This window comes from Gadus macrocephalus, chromosome 2 (genome assembly GCF_031168955.1).
Source record: "Gadus macrocephalus chromosome 2, ASM3116895v1".
NCBI lineage: Eukaryota > Metazoa > Chordata > Actinopteri > Gadiformes > Gadidae > Gadus > Gadus macrocephalus.
The window spans coordinates 20,973,213-20,998,373 of record NC_082383.1 but is presented as its reverse complement, the minus strand read 5'-3'; the positions used below and the strand labels follow the sequence as shown (position 1 = coordinate 20,998,373).

At 47.3% G+C, this 25,161-nt stretch overlaps 3 protein-coding genes across 10 annotated transcripts; 2 read left to right on the top strand and 1 right to left on the bottom strand.

Annotated features, from left to right (window-relative positions):
• The first annotated feature begins 256 nt into the window (after positions 1 to 256).
• On the top strand, positions 257 to 12,339 carry LOC132452667 (SWI/SNF-related matrix-associated actin-dependent regulator of chromatin subfamily E member 1-like). Of its 8 annotated transcripts, none has more exons than XM_060045395.1 (12): positions 257 to 336; positions 845 to 896; positions 2,500 to 2,543; positions 3,473 to 3,568; positions 4,128 to 4,145; positions 4,621 to 4,713; positions 5,535 to 5,666; positions 6,179 to 6,350; positions 7,251 to 7,423; positions 8,076 to 8,177; positions 9,539 to 9,827; positions 10,546 to 12,339. In XM_060045395.1, the coding sequence occupies exons 2-12, from the start codon at positions 881 to 883 to the stop codon at positions 11,109 to 11,111; spliced, it is 1,701 nt and encodes a 566-aa protein (XP_059901378.1). In that variant the 5' UTR covers positions 257 to 336; positions 845 to 880; the 3' UTR covers positions 11,112 to 12,339. The 8 variants fall into 8 exon arrangements, with proteins under 8 accessions (XP_059901378.1, XP_059901391.1, XP_059901371.1 ...); XM_060045408.1 differs by having other exon boundaries at positions 3,470 to 3,568; positions 4,621 to 4,701; XM_060045388.1 differs by having other exon boundaries at positions 3,470 to 3,568.
• An 85-nt stretch (positions 12,340 to 12,424) lies between these two features.
• Positions 12,425 to 15,356, top strand: si:dkey-283b1.7 (von Willebrand factor C domain-containing protein 2-like). The gene is made up of 3 exons (XM_060045481.1): positions 12,425 to 13,082; positions 13,710 to 13,839; positions 14,862 to 15,356. The coding sequence occupies exons 1-3, from the start codon at positions 12,705 to 12,707 to the stop codon at positions 15,095 to 15,097; spliced, it is 744 nt and encodes a 247-aa protein (XP_059901464.1). The 5' UTR covers positions 12,425 to 12,704; the 3' UTR covers positions 15,098 to 15,356.
• A 47-nt stretch (positions 15,357 to 15,403) lies between these two features.
• On the bottom strand, positions 15,404 to 18,715 carry rpl23 (ribosomal protein L23). Its single transcript, XM_060045557.1, has 5 exons — positions 18,577 to 18,715; positions 17,600 to 17,683; positions 16,978 to 17,106; positions 16,331 to 16,444; positions 15,404 to 15,531 (listed from the first exon to the last, which is right to left on the bottom strand). The coding sequence occupies exons 1-5, from the start codon at positions 18,587 to 18,589 to the stop codon at positions 15,449 to 15,451; spliced, it is 423 nt and encodes a 140-aa protein (XP_059901540.1). The 5' UTR covers positions 18,590 to 18,715; the 3' UTR covers positions 15,404 to 15,448.
• Positions 18,716 to 25,161: the final 6,446 nt, after the last annotated feature.

Below are 25,161 nucleotides of genomic sequence, written 5' to 3'. Positions count from 1 at the left end.
TAAAAACTTCAATGTTGCAATAAAATGTTTTATATAGTATTGTTGTCATTACATTTCAAGGGTCCCGCGAGTACTTTGGTTGCCAGATTGGTTAGATCTAACGGCCTACTAAATATCTAAGATTGCTGACTTTATTTTTGTATAAAACTTAAAATATATGTATAATATATATATATTTAATATAAATCGTATTTTACTTGAATTATTAACCATTTTAATTTCATTGGATTACTTGAATTGTTCGAGGGTTTTCTCGGTCAAGGCAACCCAACCCGTTCGGGAGAAGTCTGCATATCGCCGTCGGGTGACCGAGTGGAGGAAACAAAGGAGCACCCAGTGAGTGCTTTTATTTTGTAAACGAAACATTGAAATTATCTATATTTTAGTTCGTATACATTCCGGTACAGATAATGCTTACTGTAAGCGATGGGTCGGAGTTATTTATTTGATTTAGCTGCGATATTAAACGTGTGTGTGCGGTAAACTATACGGCTGTCCATCGATCGTTAGCCTGTTAGCTACTGTTAGCTTCACTTCTTTATTCACCGATATCTCCACAGTTTATACTGAAGGGAGATATTGGGGCTCTGGGTGGACGATACAGCCTCAATGCATTACAATAGTCATGGTATAAAACTAGGAAAGATCAACATTTGCATTGTCTGAATGGATTTGTGTGTTAGCCGGTGGCTAGCAGGCCGTGTCTGATCACGTTATAGAGCCATTCATTTGTGATTTTAAGTTATTCTCTAACTCAATATGCCTGCTCTTTGGTGGACTGCTCGAGTTAGAACAACTTCTCCGTGCAAATGGTTCCTAACGATTTCTTCTTTCTGTAATCCAGGTCCATATGTTGACAAGGGTCTGATTCGCTGCCACCATGTCAAGTAAGCGAGGTGTTTAAACTTCCTTACTATTATGTGAATGATTGTACATCAGTTGAATGTCGAGATGCCAAAACCTGCATGCTATTCTGAGTGATTATACATTAGTTTAATATCGATCTGTTAAAACCTGCATGCTATTATGTGAATGATTGTACATTGGTTGAACGTCGAGGTGATAAAACCTGCATGCTAGTCTCTGAATGAATGTGCATTAGATAGAAAATCGAGGTGTTAAAATAAATATGCATGCTATTCTGAGTGATTGTATATTAGTTTATCGACGTCTCAACAACTCCATGCTTTTCTATGTGTACATTAGTTTAATATTAAGGGGTTAAAACCTGCATGCTATTCTGAGTGATTGTATATTAGTAAATTTAGATTTTCTTTTTTTCTCGTTAAGTCAAAGACATGCATTTGGAGTTTTATGTTTTGCTTTTTTGTGCTTGTTACTTCTCAGGAACTACATTTTATGTATTTAAAAAATATATTTAGCCTATTGATTTATATCGATACATAATTGATACAATTATTGTCGACGGTCCAATGCTAGTTTCACCACAAGGATATAACGTTATTGTGTTATAAATGGGTAGAGGTAGCTTGTAATTACTATTTTTATGAGTCCTAGGAGGTCAAAGTTTGGGATCTTTCAAAACATTGAAAGTTTGTGTACTTAATAATTTGTTGTTGCTTTGCCGAAATATGCGATACTTTATCTTTGATGCAAAAATAGGGAACAGTGATTTAGTCCAGATACAGGCCAGTCCATCCTACGTGTGCTTTTAAAAATGAAAATATCGCAGTGTAAGACCCACGAGTAAAAATAAGGGTCTTGATTTTGAGTGACTCCACATAAAAACTTTTACATAGCACTTTTTCTTGGGATAATGAAAACACAAATGGTCTTGAGAATGACATGCATCTGACTATTTTCTGGAACACAATCAGTCAGGCACCATAGGTAACGTGAAGTGATGGGAGTGAAATCATGACCATACTACTCCAGTATGTCGAGACTATCCTAGTGATCATGGCAAAGAATACGATTTATAACATAGTCTCATCTGTGTCCGGACTACCTTTGGACTGCACGATATCTCAGCAACCTTTTATTGCATGTATATAAATTTATCAAACCATTTTTGTGCATATATATATATATATATATATATATATATATGCACAAAAATGGTTTGTTGGCTCAGTCTTGGATGTATTACACTTTGCGGAGGCAAACCGTTTCTGGCCCGATCCCCCTTTGTTGATTATCCTTTTAATGCACACCTCAACACTAAACTTATCACTGGACCCGGTATCAAACATATGATGCTAGCTGCCTTGCATCATTTGGTCAACAATGAATAAAAGAATTAAAGAGCACCTCTTTTACCACCAGGTGTGTGTGTGTGTGTGTGGGTGTGTGGGTGTGTGGGTGCCTTTTCAAACTGCCCTGTGACATCAGAAATGGGAGTGTCAAGCTAGATGTGTGATGGATAGATAGGCATTCCCCTTGGATGAGTCTGCGTCTTGACGACTGATGTGTCCATCATGCATCTGGTTGGCCTTGGCTTTCCCTTGTGGTAAAGGCTTTTCTGGTTCTTCTCCGCAGAACGACCGTCCTATGCCCCCCCCCCTCCTCCGGCCCCTGCAGCAGTAAGTATTTTGCGTTATCTTGCACCCGCTTCCAGTGAAGTCACACTCGGCATTGAGCTTATTGGGGTTTTTATGTGAATGTTCAAGCGTTAACGCTTAATCTAATCTGCCAGGCACTGTGCGCTTCATGTTCAGGTGAGCTAATTCACCTGGTAGTGGTGTTTAGCTGCGTATGTCCCACAATGCACTGGGTTGGTGATGTTAATTAATGAAAATATTGATTGTTCCTCGTATCTTGACACTATCAGCAAATTGACCGTTCACACACCATATCGTTTCAGTAAGCAAGGAAGTAGTAAGCCAAGTGATGATAAGACGATTAAAATGTGCACTACAGAGAAGGCACTTGAATCCTGTGCTCTTGTTTCTTTCTTAATGCAAACTGTTGGCACTGCCATGTTGCTGAAACCTTAACCTCTGCTCTTTGCTGGACCCTTATATTCACTGTGGTAAAGGGTAACTACTAACCCTGCAGTGTCACTGGCTGCTCAGATAGTTTGGATAGACGTGCTCGACGTCGTGCCCTCATATTTCTGTGTAAGCACAGTAATGGGACCAATGGCACAGGGAGAGCACAGATTTCCTGGCAGTAGATGTCTGTGTTGTTTAAAATAGATTCAAGCTGTGTGTTGAGATGCTGTGTCGTATCTGGAGAGAGAGAGTTGTCGCACAAGGGGAACATTTTCCCTTTTCTTCCCCCGACATTGTGCCTTGTTTGCTGGCTGATCCGGTTGGCTTTGCCTCGCAACGCGTGCGCACCATGTATGCAAATCATTTACAATCGAGCGGCAACAAAAAAAAAAAATAGAAATCCCATTTAATTAATTGATTCATTTGAATAGAGTTTTTCTTACGTTTCTCCCTCTCCGCTCGTCTTGTTCGCGCGCCATATCTCATTCGTGTTTTGTCTCATTTGTCCCCATCAGCAGTTGCCCTCCACCCCGGGCTTTGTGGGATACAATCCTTACAGCCACCTGGCCTACAACAACCTGCGCCTGGGCGGGAGCTCGGCAGGCTCCAGCAGGGTAATGCACTGACCTGGACGCACCTTATGGGGGCTGGGGCGGGTGGGCGGGTGGGTGGGCGGGGTGGTGCTGGGACACTAGCAGGACCAACGCTAGCTTTCGAAGGGAAGGGCGATTGGATCTGAGTAATGCAAAAAATAATCCAAGTTAAACAAAGGACTGGAGAGCTGACATCCACACCTGAACGGGAAGGGGGCCGTAACTGGTTTTGTACCTGGGGGAGGGAGGGGGGGGGGGGGGAACCATGTTTGAATATAAGATAACCAACAGGGTTGTTTCTCACAACCAAACTTGTACTTTACGGGAGCAAAAACAAAGGCCTCTCCCCCTTAACGTTGTCCTTCGCTCTGCAAGAGTCTCCATCCCCCCCCCCCTGCCCGAGTCATGCTCAGCCCCTCATGCCACAGCTTGTTGTGCTCTGTGCATGATTGCATTATTGATATCATTTGTTTTATGATCACCTGCTGCTCCTTGTTGGTTGACTTCGGCAGCATCGCCGTGCCCCTGTTATCTTTTCTGACTTTTGTGTTCTCCCCCCTCTCTTCTTTTACCTGTTTAGGAGATCACACCAGTGAAGGTTATGAACTCAATTTGTCCTTTCTAGATATTTGTAGTCAGCCACTGGCCACCTCACTATTAATTGATAAAAAAAAAAAAAACACACGCCCCTTGACTTGGGTTTGCTTATTGTACTTGAACATACTCATCCTGTAGATTGTGTAACCAGACGGCATTTAACCCCAAAACACATAATCTGAGCTGGACTCCATTAATAAGTGTATTTTGAACACGCCCCCCGGTGCTTTCTGATCCCCATTGATTGATTCTTAGACGTCAGCCAGCGTCTCTACCCTGTTCACCAAGAGAGCCTGTAGTGTTGCCACCATGTGACTTACATCCGATGCTTACTCACATCCTCTCTCCCTCTCCCCTTAACTCCCCCCCCCCCCCCCCCGACCCCCACACTCTGGCGATCAAAACGACCCCTTGTTCACACCCTCCCCCCTCCCCTCTTCTCTCCCCCCCGCTCCTTCCCCTCTCTCTCTCCACAGAACTCCACGGGCGTCACCGTGCCCAAGCCCCCCAAGCCTCCAGACAAGCCCCTGATGCCTTACATGCGGTACAGCCGGAAGGTAAGCAGGAAGGTAAGACACCCATCCACGGTGTCTGCTTTTACTGCTTGTCGGGTCTCCCCACTCCTCTCTCCTCCCCCCCCCCCCCCCCCGTCCCTCCCACCGTCTCCGCCCTCCTCGCCACTCCTACAACATCATCCGCCCTCACCCGACCTCCACCGCCACCACCACCTCCTCCTCCTCCTCCTCCTCCGGACCTCCCAGCACCCGAATGGAAAATTGGGGGCGGGGGCGGGGGGAAGGGGGTACGCCTTGTCGGGGTGGCCGAGGTGACGGGTGAGGGAGAGGCCCGCAGCGATTGGACGACGGAGGCCAGCCGTCACCAGAGCGGCCGCCGCATTGCCGATACACCGGGGGGCACGCCCCCCCCCCCCCAAAAAAAAACACCCATCCCATCATACCGCTCCCTCGTCGCGCTCGCTGGCGCCCATGGCCGCTAGTTTTTGAAGAGCAACGGTCTTGTCGACATGTCTTGCCTGTTTGTGTGCTCTTCAACACGTGTGTGTGTGTGTGTGTGTGTGTGTGTGTGTGTGTGTGTGTGTGTCATCCGTGATGCGGCTGTCCTTCTGTCCTCTCCGGTCAACCTCACATCTTCTCCAGTGCTGTCTTTTGATTGGCTTAACAGGTTTCATGCCATGTAGCCATTAGTCGATACCACTAACGCATTTGTTACTTAAGTCTGCTACGAAGCACACCATTTTCCTGAAAACTAAATAATGCAAGTGTGTTTTGCATACCTCTGGCTCGGGCATGAGGCCTTTAGGTGTACGTTCTGAGCCAAGATGGGGGTTTACAGGTCTGTGTGTGTGTGTGTGTGTGTGCGTGCACGTCAGGTGTGGGACCAGGTGAAGGCGTCCAACCCAGACCTGAAGCTGTGGGAGATCGGTAAGATCATCGGGGGCATGTGGCGCGACCTGACGGACGAGGAGAAGCAGGACTACCTCAACGAGTACGAGGCCGAGAAGGTGGGTTCACGCCTTTTTATCACGGTGTGATAACGAGCCGTTCCGAAAATCGGGCCTCTTCTGACATCACAAGTGGGCGTGTCCACCTCGATGCGGGCCGGATCGGTCTACCAGCCTACCCGGCGGACTGTAGTGAACGTCGCTCATCTCTCAAGCCCACATCACGGTGGACACGCCCACTTGTGACGTTATAAGACGATTCTCAAAGCTGCATGCAGCGCCTAATCCCAGGTGCTACATAATTGTGGCATCAAATGTTAAATAACATATTTTGTAAATCTTGTGAATTCCTTTTAAGGTCCCGTATCACACCACCGGTGTGATACGGGACCTTTAAGGAATTCACAAGATTTACAAAATATGTTATTTAACATTTTATGCTACAATTAAAATTAGTAATAAAATAAACCAATGTATGGGGTCTTGAGGTAAAAGCCTTCAGCAGGGCCCCCCGTACCGTGTTTGAACTGTCGGACGGCGTGCACTGATTGGACGGTGTCCCCCCGGTTCAGATCGAGTACAACGACTCCCTGAAGGCCTACCACAACTCGCCGGCCTACCTGGCCTACGTCAACGCCAAGAACCGCGCCGAGGCGGCCATGGAGGAGGAGAGCCGCCAGAGGCAGACGCGCATGGACAAGGGCGAGCCCTACATGAGCATCCAGCCCGCGGAGGACCCCGACGGTAAGGGGGCCCCCCTACCACCACCACTCCCCCATGGGACCCCCGGGGGCCGGCTGCTAGGCTGTGTGGAGGCCAGGGCGTGTGCACCACACTATGAACACAGACGGGGCTGAGTCAATGTAATGACTATCTGGTTTTAATAACAATCAATCAATGATTATTAATGATCAGTGCTGTCAAGCGATTAAAATATTTAATCGCGATTAATCGCGTTAATGCCATAGTTAACTCGCGAGTATTTTATTTTTTTATATGCTACATTTTTTTATATGCTGATTTCTTTGTCCCATACATTTTCTCATTTTAATGCTCTTATCGACATTGCGAAGTGCATCGGCTTGCCTTGTGCAAATGTTTTATCGATAACATTGGCATATACTGATCAAAACAGGACGATACAAAAAAAAGCCTATAGTGCAATTAAACGATGAACATACAAACATACTGCCTTGAACATAGCAGTCAGGCAACTGCTTCTGTGTTTTGAGCCAAAGAAAAAAAAAAAGAAGAAAAATATTAAATAAGTAAATAAATTGCGATTATCGCGCAATAAAAGTTAATTTGCAAAATGAACGCTGCTAAAATTGGCTTGCGTTAACGCCGTTAATAACGCGTTTAACAGACGGCACTATTGATGATTATAATAATAATTGGAATAAATCATTTTATTAATCAATACAACGGAGAGAAAATATACATTTTCTTCCACAGTTCAACCATGGTTTAAATGCATCGATGAAATGAGTGAAGGCCGGTGCAGGTAACACACCCTGATGACGTGTAACGGGGTGAACCGCAAGGGTTAGTCTGGTTGAAGACGGCTCACAACGGTGCGAGGGTGGTAAAGAACGTGCCTTCTGTCCCCCCCCCCGTCCCTCTGTCCCCCCCTCCCTCCCTCAGACTACGACGACGGCTTCTCGGTGAAGCACACGGCGGCCGCCCGCTTCCAGAGGAACCACCGGCTGATCAGCGACATCCTGAGCGAGGTGGTGGTGCCCGACGTGCGCTCGGTGGTCACCACCGCCCGCATGCAGGTGCTGAAGAGGCAGGTGCAGTCGCTCATGGTGCACCAGGTAGGAGCTCGCACCTCACCGTCCTCCGTCACCACACCGTCCTCCGTCACCTCACCTCCTCCCTCACCTCACCTCCTCCGTCTCCTCACCTCCTCCCTCACCTCACCGTCCTCCGTCACCTCTCTTAGGTCCCCGCTCTGCACTTCTGTGGCGTACTGTACATTCCCTGATCATTTGATCGCATAGTTTTACACCATTTTCCAAATCGATTTAATCATGTCTGTTTTAAGTGAGCCGTTTTCATAAAAAAAATACCATTGATCATTTATGCGAGGTTTTTATTTTAACGTTGACGAACACGGCACATTGTGTAATGCACCACAAAACAACATGTAGACAAAGGCCGACTTATTCAATTTTAAAAGGTTTAAACTTAAAATAATCTCCAACCGACGAATAAGGGGAGCCAAAGGCGACTTGTTTTATGAACAAACGTATAGTTTTATAAAAAAATTCAAAAATAATAAAGTGAGATGCTTTAAATGATTACCTCTTGGATTTTCCACGTCAGAATAATCGATAGGCTGTCAGCCCAGGATTTGTCAACAGATTATTGTTATTGGTATCGTAATCCTGCCGTGAGTGTAGCTTGGTGCTTCGTAGCCTCACTCCCCCCCCCCCCCCCCCCCCCCTCCTCCCACCACCACCACAGAGGAAGCTGGAGGCGGAGCTTCTGCAGATCGAGGACCGGCACCAGGACAAGAAGAGGCGCTTCCTGGAGACCACGGACTCCTTCAACACCGAGCTGAAGAGGGTGAGGCCCCGGGGCCACCTAGCGTTAGGCACAGGCACTGAGTCCACCTAGGTGTAGGCACAGGCACTGAGTCCACCTAGCGTTAGGCACAGGCACTGAGTCCACCTAGCTGTAGGCACTGGGACTGAGATCACATATTCAGTCCCCAAGTCAAAGGCCTGAACTACTACACACATGTAACATGTAAGAGAACACAATGGTCAATGGACTGCATTTATACAGCGCTGTTCTAACCAGTGGCCACTCAAAGCGCTTTCCAATATGGCCTCACACTCACCCGTTCATGCACACAATTCACACCCCGACGGCGGTGTCGACCGCACAGGGCGACGGCGGTGTCGACCGCACAGGGCGACAGCCAGCTCGTCGGGGGTTGTTGGATGAGGTGTTCTCGTGTTGCAGTATTTGCGTGCCCCCCCCCCCACCCCTTCCAAAAAGCGCTTGCCTGGTCTCCCAGTGGCTGGGTGAGTTGTCGTTAGAAGGGAATATTAAACCCTTCACTGTGGGTGAGATGGCGGTGGATGACCGTGACTGACCAATCTCAATCAGTGTTGGGACAAACGACCAATCAACTAAAGCTCACGGGAGCAGCTGTGAGCACGAGCGTTAAAACCAAAGTCGCCGTTCTCCAGGTGCCTGGTCGATGCAGAACCATCAGCTGCACGTGGCTCTCAGGTTGTCAGGGTATATGGCTCACATGGCTAATAGGAACTGCCCTTCAAGTTGCAACGTGTACATTAGGTCACTGATGGTTAGTATTTCAGAGACTTGCAGTATTAAAAGTATTCAGTCCACTGTAACTAGCAGTGACCAGATCTAGCGTAGCTCGGCTGGCTAGGTGGCATCGGTGGCATTTTGGAGTGTCAATAGTACTATTCTTGTAAACAAAGCGGTAAAGGCGGGCCAGCATATCTTATTTGGAGAATATATCAGTTATAGGATGGGATTTCGATAACATTATTGAAATCTCTAGAAATGGTCATTCAGGTTATTCAAAGCTAGGAGATGGTGTTATTGTTACACACTGCGACTTTAAGTGTTCGACCACGGACTATGTGGATCATAACAGGAGCCATAAAGGTTCAGTTATGATCCCACGCGCACGTCCAGGCCCTCGCGTCGGGACGCAAAGGAAAAGGGGTCCGTCACCCCCTTTTGGGTTGCGTGAACGTGGCTCCCGAACTGAGCCTTAAAGGTCCCACGGCGTGGCACCAGGTGTGGTGTGATTAGCCGCTAGCTAGCGGCTAATCACACCACACCTGGTGCCACGCCATTGGACCTTTTAAGGCCTCACACGGAGGAGCTGTGGTCCCCACGGTGCGCAATCCTCACCCCCCTCCCGGTGCCCTCCTCCCCTCCAGCTGTGCAGCCAGAAGGTGGAGGTGGACATGGACAAGCTGGCGGCGGAGATGGCGGCGGCGGAGGAGGCGGCGCGGCGGCGGGCCGAGGAGCGGGAGCGCGAGGCGGCGGAGCAGGCGGAGAAGGCGGCGCTGCAGGCCCAGGAGCGGCAGCAGCAGCAGCAGCAGGAGGCCGTGAGCAAGGCGGCGGCGGCGGCGGCAGTGGCCGCCGCCGCTAGCGCCAACGCCGCCGAGCAGAGGGACACGGCGTCCGCAGGGCCCGGGGACGACACGCCCACGCCCATGGAGACAGGTGAGAAGGCGGAGGGAGGGGGAGAGACGGGTGAGCACACACAGAGACACACAGAGACAGAGAGAGAGAGAGGTAGACGGGGAGAGAGAGAAGAGGGGGAGGAGAGAGGGAGGGAGGGGGAGAGACAGGTGAACACACAGAGAGGGGGAGAGACAGGGAGGGGGGAGAGAGGGTGGAGGGGGCAGAGAGAGGGAGGGAGGGAGGGAGAGAGACAGGGAGAGGGGAGGGGGAGAGACAGGGGGAGAGAGACAGGTGAGCACACACAGACACACAGAGAGAGAGGTAGACAGGGAGAGAGGGAAGGGGGGGAGGGGGAGAGACAGGGAGGGGAGGGGGGAGAGAGAGGGAGGAGGGGGCAGAGAGAGAGGGAGGGAGGGAGAGAGAGACAGGTGAGCGGAGGGAGGGAGGGAGAGAGAGGCTTGTTTTGAGTGGGTGAGGAAGAGGCTGGTTGGTTTCAGAGGTTTGTTCCAAATGACGCAAAGTCCACCCCTCCCCGACCAATGAGCCGAGCCGCTCGTGTGACTCATCCTCACACTTCCCCACACAAAACAAACTCGCTGCCTTCTCTGTGGCCATCAACAAGCGTGTACGAATGTCTCCACTCTCGGGCCTTTTAATAAATCATTCTATATTATTCAAAACAATAAATGCTGTTGATGTCCCGATCCGAGTCCGCCTGCCGCTGACTCCTCCCCCCCCGTGTGTCCCCCCCCCCCAGACGACGCCCCGTCCTCCGCGGCCGAGGCCTCCCCCAGCCCCCAGTCGGCCGACATCCCCCCAGCCGCACCCACGGACAAGGCCAGCCCGGCCCCCGCCGAGCCCCCCCGTGAGAGCGCCGCGCCCCCGGCCAGTGCGGCCGCCGCCGCCGCCGCCACCACGGCCGCCACCAACAGCGAGGAGAGCAGCAGCAGCATGAGCAGCGGGCCCCCCGCCTCCCCGGACCGGCCCCCCGAGCGCTCCTCCGCCGCCGCGCCCGGGCCCGCCGGTGGCCCCGAGGGGGGGCCCCGCACGCCCCGGGAGCCCAGCCCGGGCGCCGCCTCCAACCCGCCGCAGTCCCCGCCTTCCACCACGCCCCCTGCTCAGGCCACGCCTCCTGCCGCCGCCCCTTCCTCCTCCTCCTCCTCCTCCTCCTCCTCCTCCTCCTCCTCCTCTTCCTCCTCCACCACTACGGCTTCGGCTGCTGCTTCGGCGTCGGCCGCTGCTGCAGAGGAGCCCGCCCCCTCCCCGCGCCCGCCGTCCCTCCCACCACAGCCCCCGGCCGCCGGCAACCAGACGGGCCAGTAGGGCCCGTCTGGGTACTGCAGGGTCTAGTAGGGCCCGTCCGGGTACTGCAGGGTCTAGTAGAGCCCGGGCCGGCCCGTTTTTTTTGCTTATATATCATTTTTAATTCCTTCTCCGGGCACATTAGGATGGATGAAAGTCGTCTTTCTTGTGAAATGCCACCACACGTCATAGTCACGTCCCCAAACAGTCCCATCCCAACACATATCGAGGTCCCCCCCCCCCCCCACACACACACAGTCACGTCCACACACAGCCGGGGCTCCAGGCTCTCGGTTGGTTCCCATCCGAGGACTCGGCTGTGGTCACCCGCCACATACACGTGTCTGACCGATCTGGCGCGAGGCTGACCAATCGCCTCGCCGCTCGGTTGTTGACATCCTCGTCCCAGATTCCCTGATTCTGTCCTGCATACACACATCTTAGAACTGTCAGAACCCACTCCTACTTGTGTTCAGTGTGTGTATGTGTGTCTGTTCCTCATGGTCGGTCCAGTGTGAACGGACCTCAATAGAAGCTAATATCCCTCTAGTCATTTTTGCTTTTATATATTATTTCTTCTGCTCTCCCCTTCTTTGAATCCAACCCACGCAATCGTTGATTCAGGATAACGAAAACCGTTTTGTAGAATCGTTTCTTGTTTGTTGACTTCCTTGTAGGCAGACATAAATGGTCTGTAGCCTTTGTCCAAATAAATCTGGGTCTGACTCCTGCCTGTTTTTTAAACTAAACGTGGAAGTATTGGTTTTTCGGGTGGCTCTTTCATGCATTCCTAGGGAAATATCTGTTTTACGACTCGCTCCTGTTTTGCATAATGCTACCAGAGGACTCCCAATAGGATGCTAGTCTTATAATATATTCAATATTCAAATTTGGTTTGAGTATTGGACTCTTGTTTGAAATAAATATTTTCACTGCGACACCCAAACTTTATATCTAGATTAAATTAAAATGTTTTTAGATTTGGATTAATGGTCAAAACTATTGAAGTTGCATTAAAATACTTTTTTTTTTATCATTTCGTTTTTGTAGATGTAACTAATCCCCCCCCCCCCTCACAACATAAGCCCGACAAACTACAGGACTCATTCCTATATCGACCTCTTGAGCATCGAAATGTTATTTTCCTTACTTGAATGGGGCGGTTTTTAGTATTAAGGCTCTGCATTTTTTATTCTTTATTTTGTACATTGTTATCTTATGCCTATTAAAAGATGACCTCTTTCTTTCAGTGGTGTGTGGTTTATTTGAATGATTCAATCTTACACTCGCAATCAAATAGAAAATGTGAATAAATATCAGAACGTATCTAGTGCGTATTTATAATATTGAAGCTGGTGAGGTCCTATCGGAGGCGCAAATGATCGGTGGAAGTTTATTCGATTACAATAACGACTGTTATAGTCCTATACGGCCATTTACCATGTTTGAGCCATATCGGGTTTGGCCACAGGAAGAGTCCCCAGAGGCGGCTATGTGCGCATCTTCGTCACCAGCTACACACGCCTGTGGAGGAAAGGCGCACTGAGTATCCGCGTATTGCACATAGTTATCACAGTAGTAGAGTCACAGTTACAACTTATTAAAGACATAATAATGAGCTCCAGGAATAGCGCGCAGTGCTTCACCGTCACCCTACTACTTATTTCCCAGAGTCTGCAGATTCCCAGAGTCGCGGCGGAATATTCTTCCTCTAAAAGCGACTCGGACTACGAGTTCGGTGACTACCGGGGAAAGTGGTGCATCGACGACCACGGCTTCGTGTACGCCATCGGAGAAGTTTACTACCCGAGCCCCACGGCGTGCCCGTGCACCTGCACCGTTGACGGCCCCGTGTGCGTGCGGCCCAAGTGTCCCCGCGTGCACCCCCGGTGTACCCGCATCAGGTACAAGGCGTGCTGCCCCGTGTGCGAGGCGGTGGCCAAGGTGTGCGTCTACGGGGGCAAGACGTACCGGCTCCTGGAGGAATTCAGGGTGAATATGTGCCGAGCCTCTTCCCGGCGCGTTTCTTTACGTGTCATATTACTTTAATCTATTATCTTACTTATTAATAATCGTATCTATAAATTGGATTATGTAAAGTTAAAGTTATACAAAGAGAACTACCCTACCGTTTTGCACGTGCATTAGTCCGTCATAGTGAGAGATGTCGATAATTGATTAGATATGATGTAACCGATGATGTGTTGGTCAACTGATTTGTTGTTGACATGATAATAGGTAATCGATAATAGGCCCATAACACAACGACCAACACTGGCAATGCATGGGTGTAGATGTTTGTCCAACATTAAGGGTTTTCCAGTTAAGTGCACGCAGGTGTGCACTTCCAATAGAAAAGTATAGTCTATGCATGTGAGGAGGCCTGTGCATTAATGCATGTTGACCCATATCCTTACCTAAAACTTAACTTTACCTAAAAAACATATCTAACTTTTAACAAATCTTGAATGGTATTTTGGTATAGGTATCTATGCATGTTAACACCACTGTGAAAGAGACTGTAAGTCCACATTGAAGTCATAGAGTAGGAGCCTACATTATCGACAACATCGAGATGGTCCTTAATTGACCGTGTTGTTTCCGTGCCTCGTGCGCCAGTTGTCCCGCTGCGAGCGTTGTCGCTGCGAGGCCAACAGAGAGGTGTACTGCTCCATCTCCGACTGCCCCGCCCCCCACTGTGTCGACCCCTCCTTCGAGCCCAACCAATGCTGCCCGGTCTGCAAGTCCGGTAAAGACCACTTTATGTTTTAAGTTCAGAGTTGCATTTCATGTTGTGAACGTGTTAATGGTCATTGTGGTTGTGTGTGGCTGTCACACATAATGCATGAACAAACGCTGGTATACACACACACACGCAACATTTCCACTTGACCTCCCGCGGAGCTGATGTCTAAAATTAGTCCCTTCTCAGTGGGATGTTTTTTAACTGGGCGGTGGTGGTGGTTACGTCACCACACCCACCGCTGTGGAAATGGCCCCATTATACTCACATGTGGACAGAGGAGGAGACATTGATGAGGGGCATAATAAATAGACCACACACAAATAGACCATCGTATTATTGCGTTATATCAAAATAAGATATTCTAAGTTTTACATAACATGAAAGTCTTGTTTGCAATTCCTCACCATTTTATTTATAAATGCACGTCTAATATTTTAACGTTACAGTTTGGCACATTTGGTGAAAGTTTTGGCAATCGATGCTTCGCATTGCTGGTCATCTTTGTCCGTTGAGTCTACACTGGGTTCTCGTGACTAGTGGGTGTACTACATTTACTGTCCAGTAGATTGCGCTACTTCACCTCAAACTTGTTTAAACCCCTCAGACAACATCGATCATATCACATTTATATAACAATGTTGACTTTCAGGATTTAATGTCATGACACCGTTCTAATGCGAGTTAACTTGAAACAATGGCCAATGACTAGTGTTAGTGAATTGAGGATGAAATAAAGGGGCAGGCTATCCATAAAGGTGAACGACTCAAGCCATCGGTTGAAGCTGGCACTGGACATACTGCCTCCAGCCCGCCTGCCAGCAGCGGGTCTGTTTTCAGGAGACCTGGCATAGCGTGCGTCACGTGACACCTCAGAGACATGGCAGACATATGGTCACCATGGAACCATAACAGTGTAGTTTACGTTTTGAAATTCACACCCTCTTGTTCATTACATTGAGAGACCTGTACTTTTGAGACTAATAAACATTTTGCTTAAGTTTGACTTATCGTTTTCCGTCCAAAAGGTCCCAACTGTTACGCCGGGAGCCAGATAATCCCTGCAGGAGAGCGAGTGGACATGGACAGAACCGTGTGCTACTGCACCTACCGGGAGGGATCCTGGCACATCCACCCCCAGGCCACCTGCGAGGACCAGCCCCCGGACAGCCCTCCTCCAGCCACGGAGGCGGAGGTCCGCAGGAGCAACGACGAGGAATACAGAGGCAGGGGGTTCGGCCCCAGATGGGAGGCGATACCGTGACCCACTGGTGACGGCCCCGTGCACCAATTACACCGGATCACAAGTCACTTCCTTGATAGTCACCCCCCCAACCCGGAGTAGTTTTGAGTTCATCACTGCACTCTTGTTTCTTGTCAACCACTTCCCTCTTTAGTTTTGAATACCGCTTTATCCCACACCACTGTATAGCACATTACTCGTTATTTGAACATGTTAAATGCCATTAAACAATGTTACCGTGTACGTTTATAATAAAGTCTGCAATAAAATCCCAAAATACTTTTCCTCTGACTGCATTAGAGATAAACCACACCATGAGACCGGACCGACTTTACAACAGTTTTTATTGAAAACAAGACGTGTCGGGTCAACTCAGGCTATGCTTCCAGCGTTGGATGCGATCCTCGGCCACAGATCCGCGCATTCCTTGGCCACAGGACCTGTGATGGCAGAACCTGAAGAGGAATGAGAAGTCAGTACGAGAAGAGCAAAACACTGGTCATACTTTTAACAACTTCAGAACCGAGCATGCAGGGAAAAAAAAAATCTAATCAATTGTTATCCGGATACGTTGTCAAACCCTTAAAAGTTGCAAGGTGTAACAATAACCCTAGCTCATAGCTTTTAATAACCTGAATGTTGATCGATTTAATGCAAATAATTTTACCAAAAATCACATCCTACAGCTGATTATATCCCCCAAATAAGATATGCTTGCCATCCTTTGCTTACCAGAATGATACTATTGAAACTCCTAAAACCCCTCCCACATAGCCATCCGAGTTAAACTACATCGGGTCACAGCTAGTTAGTGGACTGAATACTTTTAATGCCAACAGTCTCCGAAATACTACCCGCGCGTGGCTTAATCAGTTAAGCAAATGGCATTGCAACATAAAGGGCTGTTCCTATTAACCATACGAGCAATATACCCTGACCCCCACAGCCAAATACACCTGATCAATCTGCCTTTACCCAGTACCTAGAGACCGCATCTTGGTTTCTACAGTAAAGTGCAGAGCTGCTCCTATAAGCTTTAGTTGATTGGTTAAACAGAGGTTTGGTTTGTACCAACACTGATTGAGATTGGTCAGTCACGGAAATGCACCGCCATCTCACCCACAGTGAAGGGATTGATATTCCCTTCTTACGACAACTCACCCAGCCACTGGGAGACCAGGCAAGCGCTTTTTGGAAGGGGTGGGCACGCAAACACTGCATTAAGAGTTGAACCCAGTACGGCAGGAGGCTCACCTTTCATTTCTCCTTTGACGTTTACTATGACCCCCGCATTGTCTTCAAAGTAAAGGAAGACGCCGTCTTTTCGTCGATACGACTTCCGCTGCCGTATCACCACCGCAGGATGCACTGTGGAGAGATGGGGATGTTACAGTCAAAGCTATACAAGTCGAGATCCACGCGTTTACCTTCCTCCCAGCCTGACTCCCCCCCAACACCAATGACTCAAGACGGGCCAAACAGTTGGGACTAGGTCACGGACGGAAAGCAACCGGAGATGTTAGCGATGTTGTTAACGATTACAGCAGGACGGGTTTGTCCCAACACTGATTGAGATTGGTCAGTCACGGTCATCCACCGCCATCTCACCCACAGTGACGGGTTTAATATTCCCTTCTAACGACAACTCACCCAGCCACTGGGAGACCAGGCAAGCGCTTTTTGGAAGGGGTGGGGGGGCACAGGTTCCTCCTTACTGAAGGAGCTTTATTCTGAGTCAATAAGGCGGTCTAGCACCACAAAAAATGTAATGCACTTCTAATTATCCAATTGAAAAAGACTATGATCATACGATAGCCATTCACAAGGACTGTAAATCACAGTGCACATAAACACTTGTGTACATTAAGTGAGAACCAAGGAGCTCAATTTTAAGTACGTACCCTTTTTTCTGAGTTCTGGCTTGCCTTTCTTCACTGTTGCCATCACCATGTCACCCACTCCAGCAGCGGGCAGCCTGTTCAGACGACCCTTGATGCCCTTCACAGAGATGATGTACAGGTTTTTGGCCCCTTCAAGGAAAGGTGGAGGAGACGAGAGAGCACAAGACCCGATGAGATCAACAGCAGAGCCCACACTAGACACTGATCACAGGCGCCGGCATGACACCCAGCTGACCCAGGCCTACTATTGACTGGAATCCAGCTGAATTAAAAATGAAAGTTAAACCAATAAGGTAAACATGAAAAATCGGTTGCTACAGAACACATAGCTCCCGAACCTTTGGAATAAAGTAGAAACTACTCGTTTGGGTTTGTACCAACACTGATTGAGATTAGTCAGTCACGGAAATGCACCGCTATCTCACCCACAGTGAAGGGATTGATATTCCCTTCTTACGACAACTCACCCAGCCACTGGGAGACCAGGCAAGCGCTTTTTGGAAGGGGTGGTGACACTAAACCCACCAGTGAATAATTGCATTTACATTTCTTAACAGGCAACAGGCCTCTCCTGGGGCTGGCACATGGGACACCTGAAGGGCCAAGTCAAGTCTGTTCTCACCTGTGTTGTCAGCGCAGTTAATAACCGCACCCACTGGGAGACCCAGTGAGATGCGGAACTTTGCTCCAGATGACCCACCACGTCCTGTTGAACAGAACCGAAACACACACGTCAGTAACTCGCATTGTTTTCCATTGAGAGAAGCAAACCTGCAACAGGCACAGCTAACTCAATACAAGTGTCTTGACTCTTACGCGTACCAACTGAAATAATTGATGGGAGCCGTCAATGCATACTAATTTAGGCTTTTCCACCAAGATTGCAGCTGTTCATGGTTTGTACCAACACTGATTGAGATTGGTCAGTCATTGAAAATACCGCCATCTCACCCACAGTGAAGGGATTGATATTCCCTTCTAACGACAACTCACCCAGCCACTGGACAGACCAGGCAAGCGCTTTTTGGAAGGGGTGGGAGAACGAGACCCACCGGCAAACATACAACCACAATGTACTAGGACACCACATCTGCACGTTCACTAATTCTTAGGACTAAATGTTTCTCAAAGCATGATAATGTATAAAATAAAAGCATTAACGCAAACAGCTCGACCACATTATAGCAATAAACACTATGGCGTCCATGCTTCACGGTTGTAATTCAAGTCAATTCGAAGATGTTAGCATTAGCTTCAGTTGATGCACTTAAAAGTCAACAGTTAATTTGTTCATACCTTTGTCAAATTTTAGTAACACAACGTATTAAAAAGCCTCTTCCACGTTGTCCCCGAAGGAAAATAACCAATATTTCCGAACCCATTTTCGCCTTATCGTTTAAAGGCTAGCTAGCTACATGGGCTCCTGTAACTAGCCAACACCAAAACAGGTCAAATCTATCAAATTGTTTTCTCGAATTAAACAATACACGCATAGCTGTCAGCACAGGATACATTACAAAAACAAGTATGATTTTCAGCTCGGATGAAGAAGTCTTAATGTCAGATGGATGTAGATATTGGAAGGCAATCTCACCGTACCTCTCTTAGACATTGCGGCCGAAGGGAAAGAGGACGACGGAAAAAGGAATTGTGGGATATAACGATGCGCAGATCACCATCCGGGTCGATGTTATACCCCCTCGGTGCGCTTACAGCGCCATCCAGTGTCGACTTCGAGAACAAATAAGCACATGTGTACATTTCGAGAGGGGTTGTTTCACGTGTTGCCCATGGGATCCACGATAATCATCAGTGATGAGTGGCGTAGGTTTAATTTGAATAGTTTTTTATGAATTCATATAGGCCCGTTTTGCATTAATTTGTGATGGAAATCTCACATTTATGAAACTAATTGTTTGCATTCTTGTATTGTTTATATCCAAAAACACTTAGTTTTACTTTGTTAATTATAATATTGATGTATTGAATGTTCTGGTTCAATCAGTGTTATTAAAGAAGAGTTTTGGTTAAAATGATATATTTGATCTTTAAAAGTTTAGGTAACCAGAGGAGCTACAACTAAATGTGGGCCGTCTCCTCTCTGGTTGTCTGAATGATCTCTAGTGACCCAGACACATTCCCAAAACCTTCATGGTGTGTCCTGTGTCCCATGGCGCAGTGTGTGTGTGTCTAGTGTCTTAAGTGTGTATGTCAGGTACAGATGTGTGTTTTCTTTACGTAAACCACTGTTCAGATGGTCCGGTTGCTGTGATCCTTCTATAGAGAAACAAGATTCATTTGACAGAGAACCTAACCATAGCGAAACAACCAACACCTTTTCTGAATATTCCCAACCATGTTCTGTAGCATGCCTCCTCATGGTACTCTGACCCTGCTGGGATCTACAGAGCTCCCCTAGTAAAGCAAAGGAGCCCAAGAGCATTTAGGGCACTTACAGTGGGGCAGTTCATAGGTCAGGGAATAGTCCACGTTCTGTCTGGTGTGTGGGGGGCAGGGGTCTGGTTCTCTAGTTTGATGGCCAAGGGGCCGGTTCTCTTCTAGTGTTAGGGCCAAGTGTCGGGTGTCTTCTCTGGGGTCTCCAGAGATCACTTTGCCTTGTGATTTCGCTGCAGCTGCATATACTATGTACTACAGCTATATGTACCAAGTTCTACATCTGCATGCATCTAATAGTTACATCTACTACAGCTGCATGTGCAGATTTACAGGAAACCCGAACTGGTAATCATTCCCCCAAAGCAAAAACAAACAATTTGAATATGTCCTATTCTGAGGCTTCCGAAATCAAACTTTATTTTGATCAACATGGAAAAAGTATTACAAGAACCACCTTCTTCAATCTTGAAGAGGCGGAAATCAGACCATTGTTTGTCCAAATTTTCAAAATGTCTTAATTGCTGCTCCACACACACACACACACACACACACACACACACACACACACACACACACACACACACACACACACACACACACACACACACACACACACACACACACACACACACACACACACACACACACACACACACACACACAAATAAAATGTCTTTATTTGAAAAAAAAAAAAATTAACAATTTAACTCAATAACATTTGTTAACCCCAGTAAAAACTCATAAACAGCCGTGAAAAGCATAACGTCACCAAGGATGAACGTTGTTCTTCAGGCCAAGCCCCCCGACGTTGATCCCCCCCCCTTTAAGGCGACTCAGGACAGCGGCGGTCTGCTCGGGGACCTCCGCCAGCGTGACCTTACTGTGCGGCCCGTAGCGCCGGAACACGTCCTCTCCGACCACGGAGACGTAGGCCCTGCAGCCCGGCTTCAAGCCGGTGATCCGGACGCACATCGGCAGAGGGGTGGCCTCGACCACGCGCAGCAGCTTCGACTCCGGGGACACGCCCTTCACCACAACATGCACACTGCAGGGGAGAGGGAGCTGATTCATAGGACGGTGGGTGTAGAACACCAGCCAATAGAACCATAATGAATACGGTCCGTCCACGAGGGCGGGGCTGATGCAACGTATATTTTTAAAAAACTTTACCATTTTCTAACAACCTGTTTCCGAGGCATTTGCTGATTACATAACAATACGGGCTATGCGAATTTAACAGAAACCATGATCGTTTTGATATTCCTTCAATCTAGTTATTATTTGGTGACGCTCATCAGACGGTGGTACCCTCGGGAGGAAGGCCATCTTGCTGGTTCAAGGCCACACACACACACACACACACACACACACACACACACACACACACACACACACACACACACACACACACACACACACACACACACACACACACACACACACAGGTTGGGCGGGCCTCCTCCTCTCACCTGTAGCTCTCCATAGGGGGTGCCGAGGGGTCCGCTACCTCCGCGTCCCAGAGCACCGAGAGGCCCGGGGGCTGGCCGACCGGGGCCAGCTGGAGGCTGAGCCGCGGGGGGACGCTGTTGGACCCGGCGTCCATGTTGAGGACGGCGGGGGGCGGCACGGCGGGGAGCGGGGGACACGCGAAGGCATCAATGGAAAGTGGTCCCAACAGAGCCTCGATGTGAATCACATCTCAATGTTTGGAACATTATGGGCAGATGTGTTGAATCAACAAGCCCACTTTGTGTTAGGTGGATTTCAAAAATTCCAATATCCATACCAATTCTAATAAAGTAATCCCCGATTTTCAAAGTGACAATTATTTCAGCTTGGCTGTGTTGCAGCGGCAGGCAATAGTGGAATCTGCAAGATCAAAGCATTTCAACATTTATGGACAACAAGCAGAGGATGTAAGTATGGATCATATTTGTGTGTGTCTAACAGTGCGTTTACATGACCCTCAAGAAAATCGAATTATTGGGTTAGTCCAACTATGATTGGATTATTAAGATGCATGTATACACCTTAGTCAAACTATAATGGAATCGAGTTACTCATAGTCGAATTAAGACACCTAGATTATTCGATGTTAGTCTAATTAAGTCACTTAATTAGACTAACATCGAATAATCTAGGTGTTTTAACGCAAAATCCTAATCCATGCAATCCGACCCGATGCATGCACACTTAATTTAAGTGTGCATGCATCGGGTCGGATTGCATGGATTAGGATTTTGCGTTCTGCGCATGCTAGAGACATTTCTCGGGGGCCGTGATCCGGACGTATAAGGAGACGATAGTCATGTTGTTGTCGCCGTCGGAAAACAGAGACGCAATTTATTTAAAAAGTAGGCCGCGTAGGCGAATACGATGGAGGAAGCCGGTCTCGTGCAAATGTAGTTACCCCCTATAAGAAGTGAATCATTATCAACATGCATTCAGTACAAACTATGCTTCTGTTACGAGAGTAGCGTATGTGTGTGCGCGAGAATGGCAGTGTGTGACTGTTCCAGCGGTGGATCGGTCATGTACCGTTGCACCTCCACTGTAGCATCCACTGTGGCATTTCTGGACATTCTTGCTTCAGAAGCATCTCTGTCCAGTGTTTCCCAAAGGTTAATATCTGAAAGAGAAACATGACAGTAATCAGTACTAGACGGTTTAAATTTTTATGTCCCTTTTTACTTTTCACAACATTACCTGTAGTTGATGGAATTTCTACATTTGCTGGAGCTGGTTGAGATGATGTGGAGGTGGAGGGCTCTTCCTCATGAGTGACGACAGGTGGTGTGTTTCTTATTAATAATTGTGAACATTGAAAAGTGAGTCGTTTTGCTGCTGCTTGCGGATTTGATGATTGTAAAAAACCAATTGCTTTGAATCTAGGATTGAGAAGAGTGGAATGGGTCAGTGCGGTTTGGATTTTTCTCGATGCTGTCAAATTTGTTTTGCATCATAATGATCATGTTCTCCCCCAGTTGTTTGGCTGTGGTGTGACTTGCTTTCCCCATTGAATCAGACAAGTAAAGCATGAGCATTTTGATCATTGGGATGATCTTTGACCCAGAGACTCTCTTCTCCTCAGAGAGTTCTACCGTTGCCTGGTAGAAGAATTTCAGGCTAGCAGAGATGGTGTCAAAGTCCTCAGTGGACAGAGGTCTCACGTCAGTTCTAAGGGTTGCAAGAGCTGCCCCCACTGCCTGTCTCTCCCTCAAAAAGGCGCTGAAGCATGTGAAAAGTGCTATTCCAATGGGTGTCCACCTCCTGAATAAGCTTATGCACTGGACGCTGCATCTGCTCCTGCACTTCTCTGAGCTCCTCTTTTGCTGTGGTGCTGGTCTTAAAATATGTCACCCCCTTCCGTGACCTTGATCTGATGTCTGCCAGGCCAGGAGTTGCGTCGAGGCTCTGTTTTACAACTACATTTAGAGCATGTGCAAAGCAAACCACATGGCGAATATTTAAATTTCTCACAGACGCAATCATATTGGCTCCAGCATCAGTAAAAATGGAGGTGGCTTTGCCTTCAATGCCCCATTCCTCCATGAGCGACCTCTTTGCAGCTGAGATGTTATCAGCAGTATGAGACACAGGAAAATGCAGCACTCCCAAAAGAACTGTGGCCAGCTTTGCAGAGTCATCCACATAATGGCAGGTGACTGCTAGATATGCGTCCATATTAATGGAGGTCCACATATCAGCAGTCAGGCTAATAGCTTCAACACTCTGCATGACAGCCCTGGCCTTTGTCTTCTCCTCCTCGCAGAGTGTAGGTAGGATCCATCAAAGCCACAAAGTTCTTAAAACCGTTGTCGTCCACGATGGAAAAAGGCTGCAGGTCTTTTACAATCAAGTTTACAAGAGCCTCATTGATCTCTTGCTTCCGGTCCGCTAAAACAAATAAATAAAGATATAGAAATAAAATTGACAAAAGTAATTAAATATTCCACAGCCTTTGCAACCAAGCAAATTACAATTAAGTTGGGAGTATATCAGTGCCTTGAATGGGCAGTTCAACCATTTAACACATTAAGGCCAAGTGATAACTGCTCAGAAAAATCCAAATTCTTCGACATATAGCAACTTTCTTTTTTTAAAGTAACGCAAATAGTTACTTTCCCTGGTAACTATTTACTTTTATCAAATAAAAAGTAACTAGTTATTAAATATTAGTAATTCAGTTACTAACTCAGTTACTTTTTGGAACAAGTAGTGAGTAACTATAAGTAATTCCTTTTTAAAGTAACGTTCCCAACACATGCAGTCTTTCTCATTGTGTTTTCTCTACAGCCTTTAACTGACAAATTGCACAATAAACAGTCAAACTCTTCACATGAAAAATTATCATTTAAATCCACAAACAACGTGTAATCCAGGGCATGTAAAGACTGGGACCAGAAAATAATTACTTTCTCTCCATTGAAACCCATTCATATTTAGTGTGTGTGATGGCATAGGTACCAAATCACACGATACAGGTGAAATGGTTCTGTAATGGTATTTAAGTGTCATAGCAGCCTTTTCTTACACAAAATGTTTTACTCATTTAGGTGACAAATTATTTTTCGTGAACAATTACTCAAACATAGTCATATTCACAGCATTACTGTCCTGCAAAATATGCTTTTGTACTTCGTATAGTCATCCAGCAGAGGGTGCTATGTCTCATTAAGATATCCATGCCTTAATGATATAATGCCCATTGGATGTCCAGCTCCACCTATTTCTAACTAACCCCGTCCCGTTTTGCGTGCTGCATGACAAGTCTGAACATTGAAGCTCATGTATCAACCACAAGACTAAAGCTTGTTAAACTCTAAGCAAATCCATAGTTGGTATAAAAATTTGGTATAAATTGTAGGCCTACATCACATTTTGCATTTTGCCTTTCACTCACTTCTCACCAGTTCAAGCCCTCGATCAGTGTGACTTTATGTGTTTCTCTCGCTCCTTACACTTTGTGCGGTTGTGTTAAGTCACCTTGCTCTCTTAAATAACTCGGTGTTCAGCCATGGTAACGCTCCCTGCGCGGCAATATCCATTCACTCATGAACAACTCATTTGGTTGAACCGAGCACGTTGCACAAGCAGTGTTGCCAAATCGGGCCAGATATGCAGCGCGCTGCAGCCAGGTTTGCCTGATTGGGCGGGAAATCTGTCTCAATCTGGCAACACTGTGCACAGGTGGCTGGCTCCTAACAATTTACGATAATTTAGGCCAGGCGCTCTAGGGAGGAAGAAGAGACAATCGAAGATAGAAACGAGAAAACTGGATAAAGGCATGTGATCGTTTGTGATTGACTGAATCTGACAGTCGTTTTTCTTGCAACATTACAGCCATAATTTGATTTTGAGCAAGTTAAACTCAACATAGTGACACAATGTTTTTACCCTGGCAAGCTGGCTAGAAATGAATGAATGTATTATTAATTGTACCCGATTTGTTTGTCGTTAGAACAAGGTTGATTTATTGCTATTTGCTTGATAGCTTATATGAGTAGGATTGCAAGCGTTATTTATAATTTATAAGGGCTAGCTTTGTCTGTCAATGGCGCCCAATTTTTTCTTGCAACATAACATTTGTGTGGTTATTAATCCATAACATATTAATATCATTCTAACAATCAATCACCTAGAAGCTTGTTAACAAATAAGGATTATAGAGCTGGCCAGCAGGCCAGATTTTCACGCAGCCAATCGGCAGTGCCGCAATAGTTGGTCCCGCAACGGAGGCAAAGGTAAAAAGAATACGGGTAATTTAAAGAAACCAAACGTTCAACT

Bases quoted from the DNA above. Each gene is read 5' to 3' on its own strand.
- rpl23 (XM_060045557.1), bottom strand. The intron at 17,107-17,599 runs GTGAGAACAGAC...CTTTCCTTGAAG, and splicing joins TAACTGCGCTGACAACACAG to GGGCCAAAAACCTGTACATC. The intron at 15,532-16,330 runs GTGAGCCTCCTG...ATTCCTCTTCAG, and splicing joins CGTCAAAGGAGAAATGAAAG to GTTCTGCCATCACAGGTCCT.
- si:dkey-283b1.7 (XM_060045481.1), top strand. From the start codon at position 12,705: ATGAGCTCCAGGAATAGCGCGCAGTGCTTCACCGTCACCCTACTACTT. The intron at 13,083-13,709 runs GTGAATATGTGC...CTCGTGCGCCAG, and splicing joins GGCTCCTGGAGGAATTCAGG to TTGTCCCGCTGCGAGCGTTG. The intron at 13,840-14,861 runs GTAAAGACCACT...TCCGTCCAAAAG, and splicing joins CTGCCCGGTCTGCAAGTCCG to GTCCCAACTGTTACGCCGGG.
- LOC132452667 (XM_060045388.1), top strand. The intron at 7,424-8,075 runs GTAGGAGCTCGC...CCACCACCACAG, and splicing joins AGTCGCTCATGGTGCACCAG to AGGAAGCTGGAGGCGGAGCT. The intron at 9,828-10,545 runs GTGAGAAGGCGG...CCCCCCCCCCAG, and splicing joins GCCCACGCCCATGGAGACAG to ACGACGCCCCGTCCTCCGCG.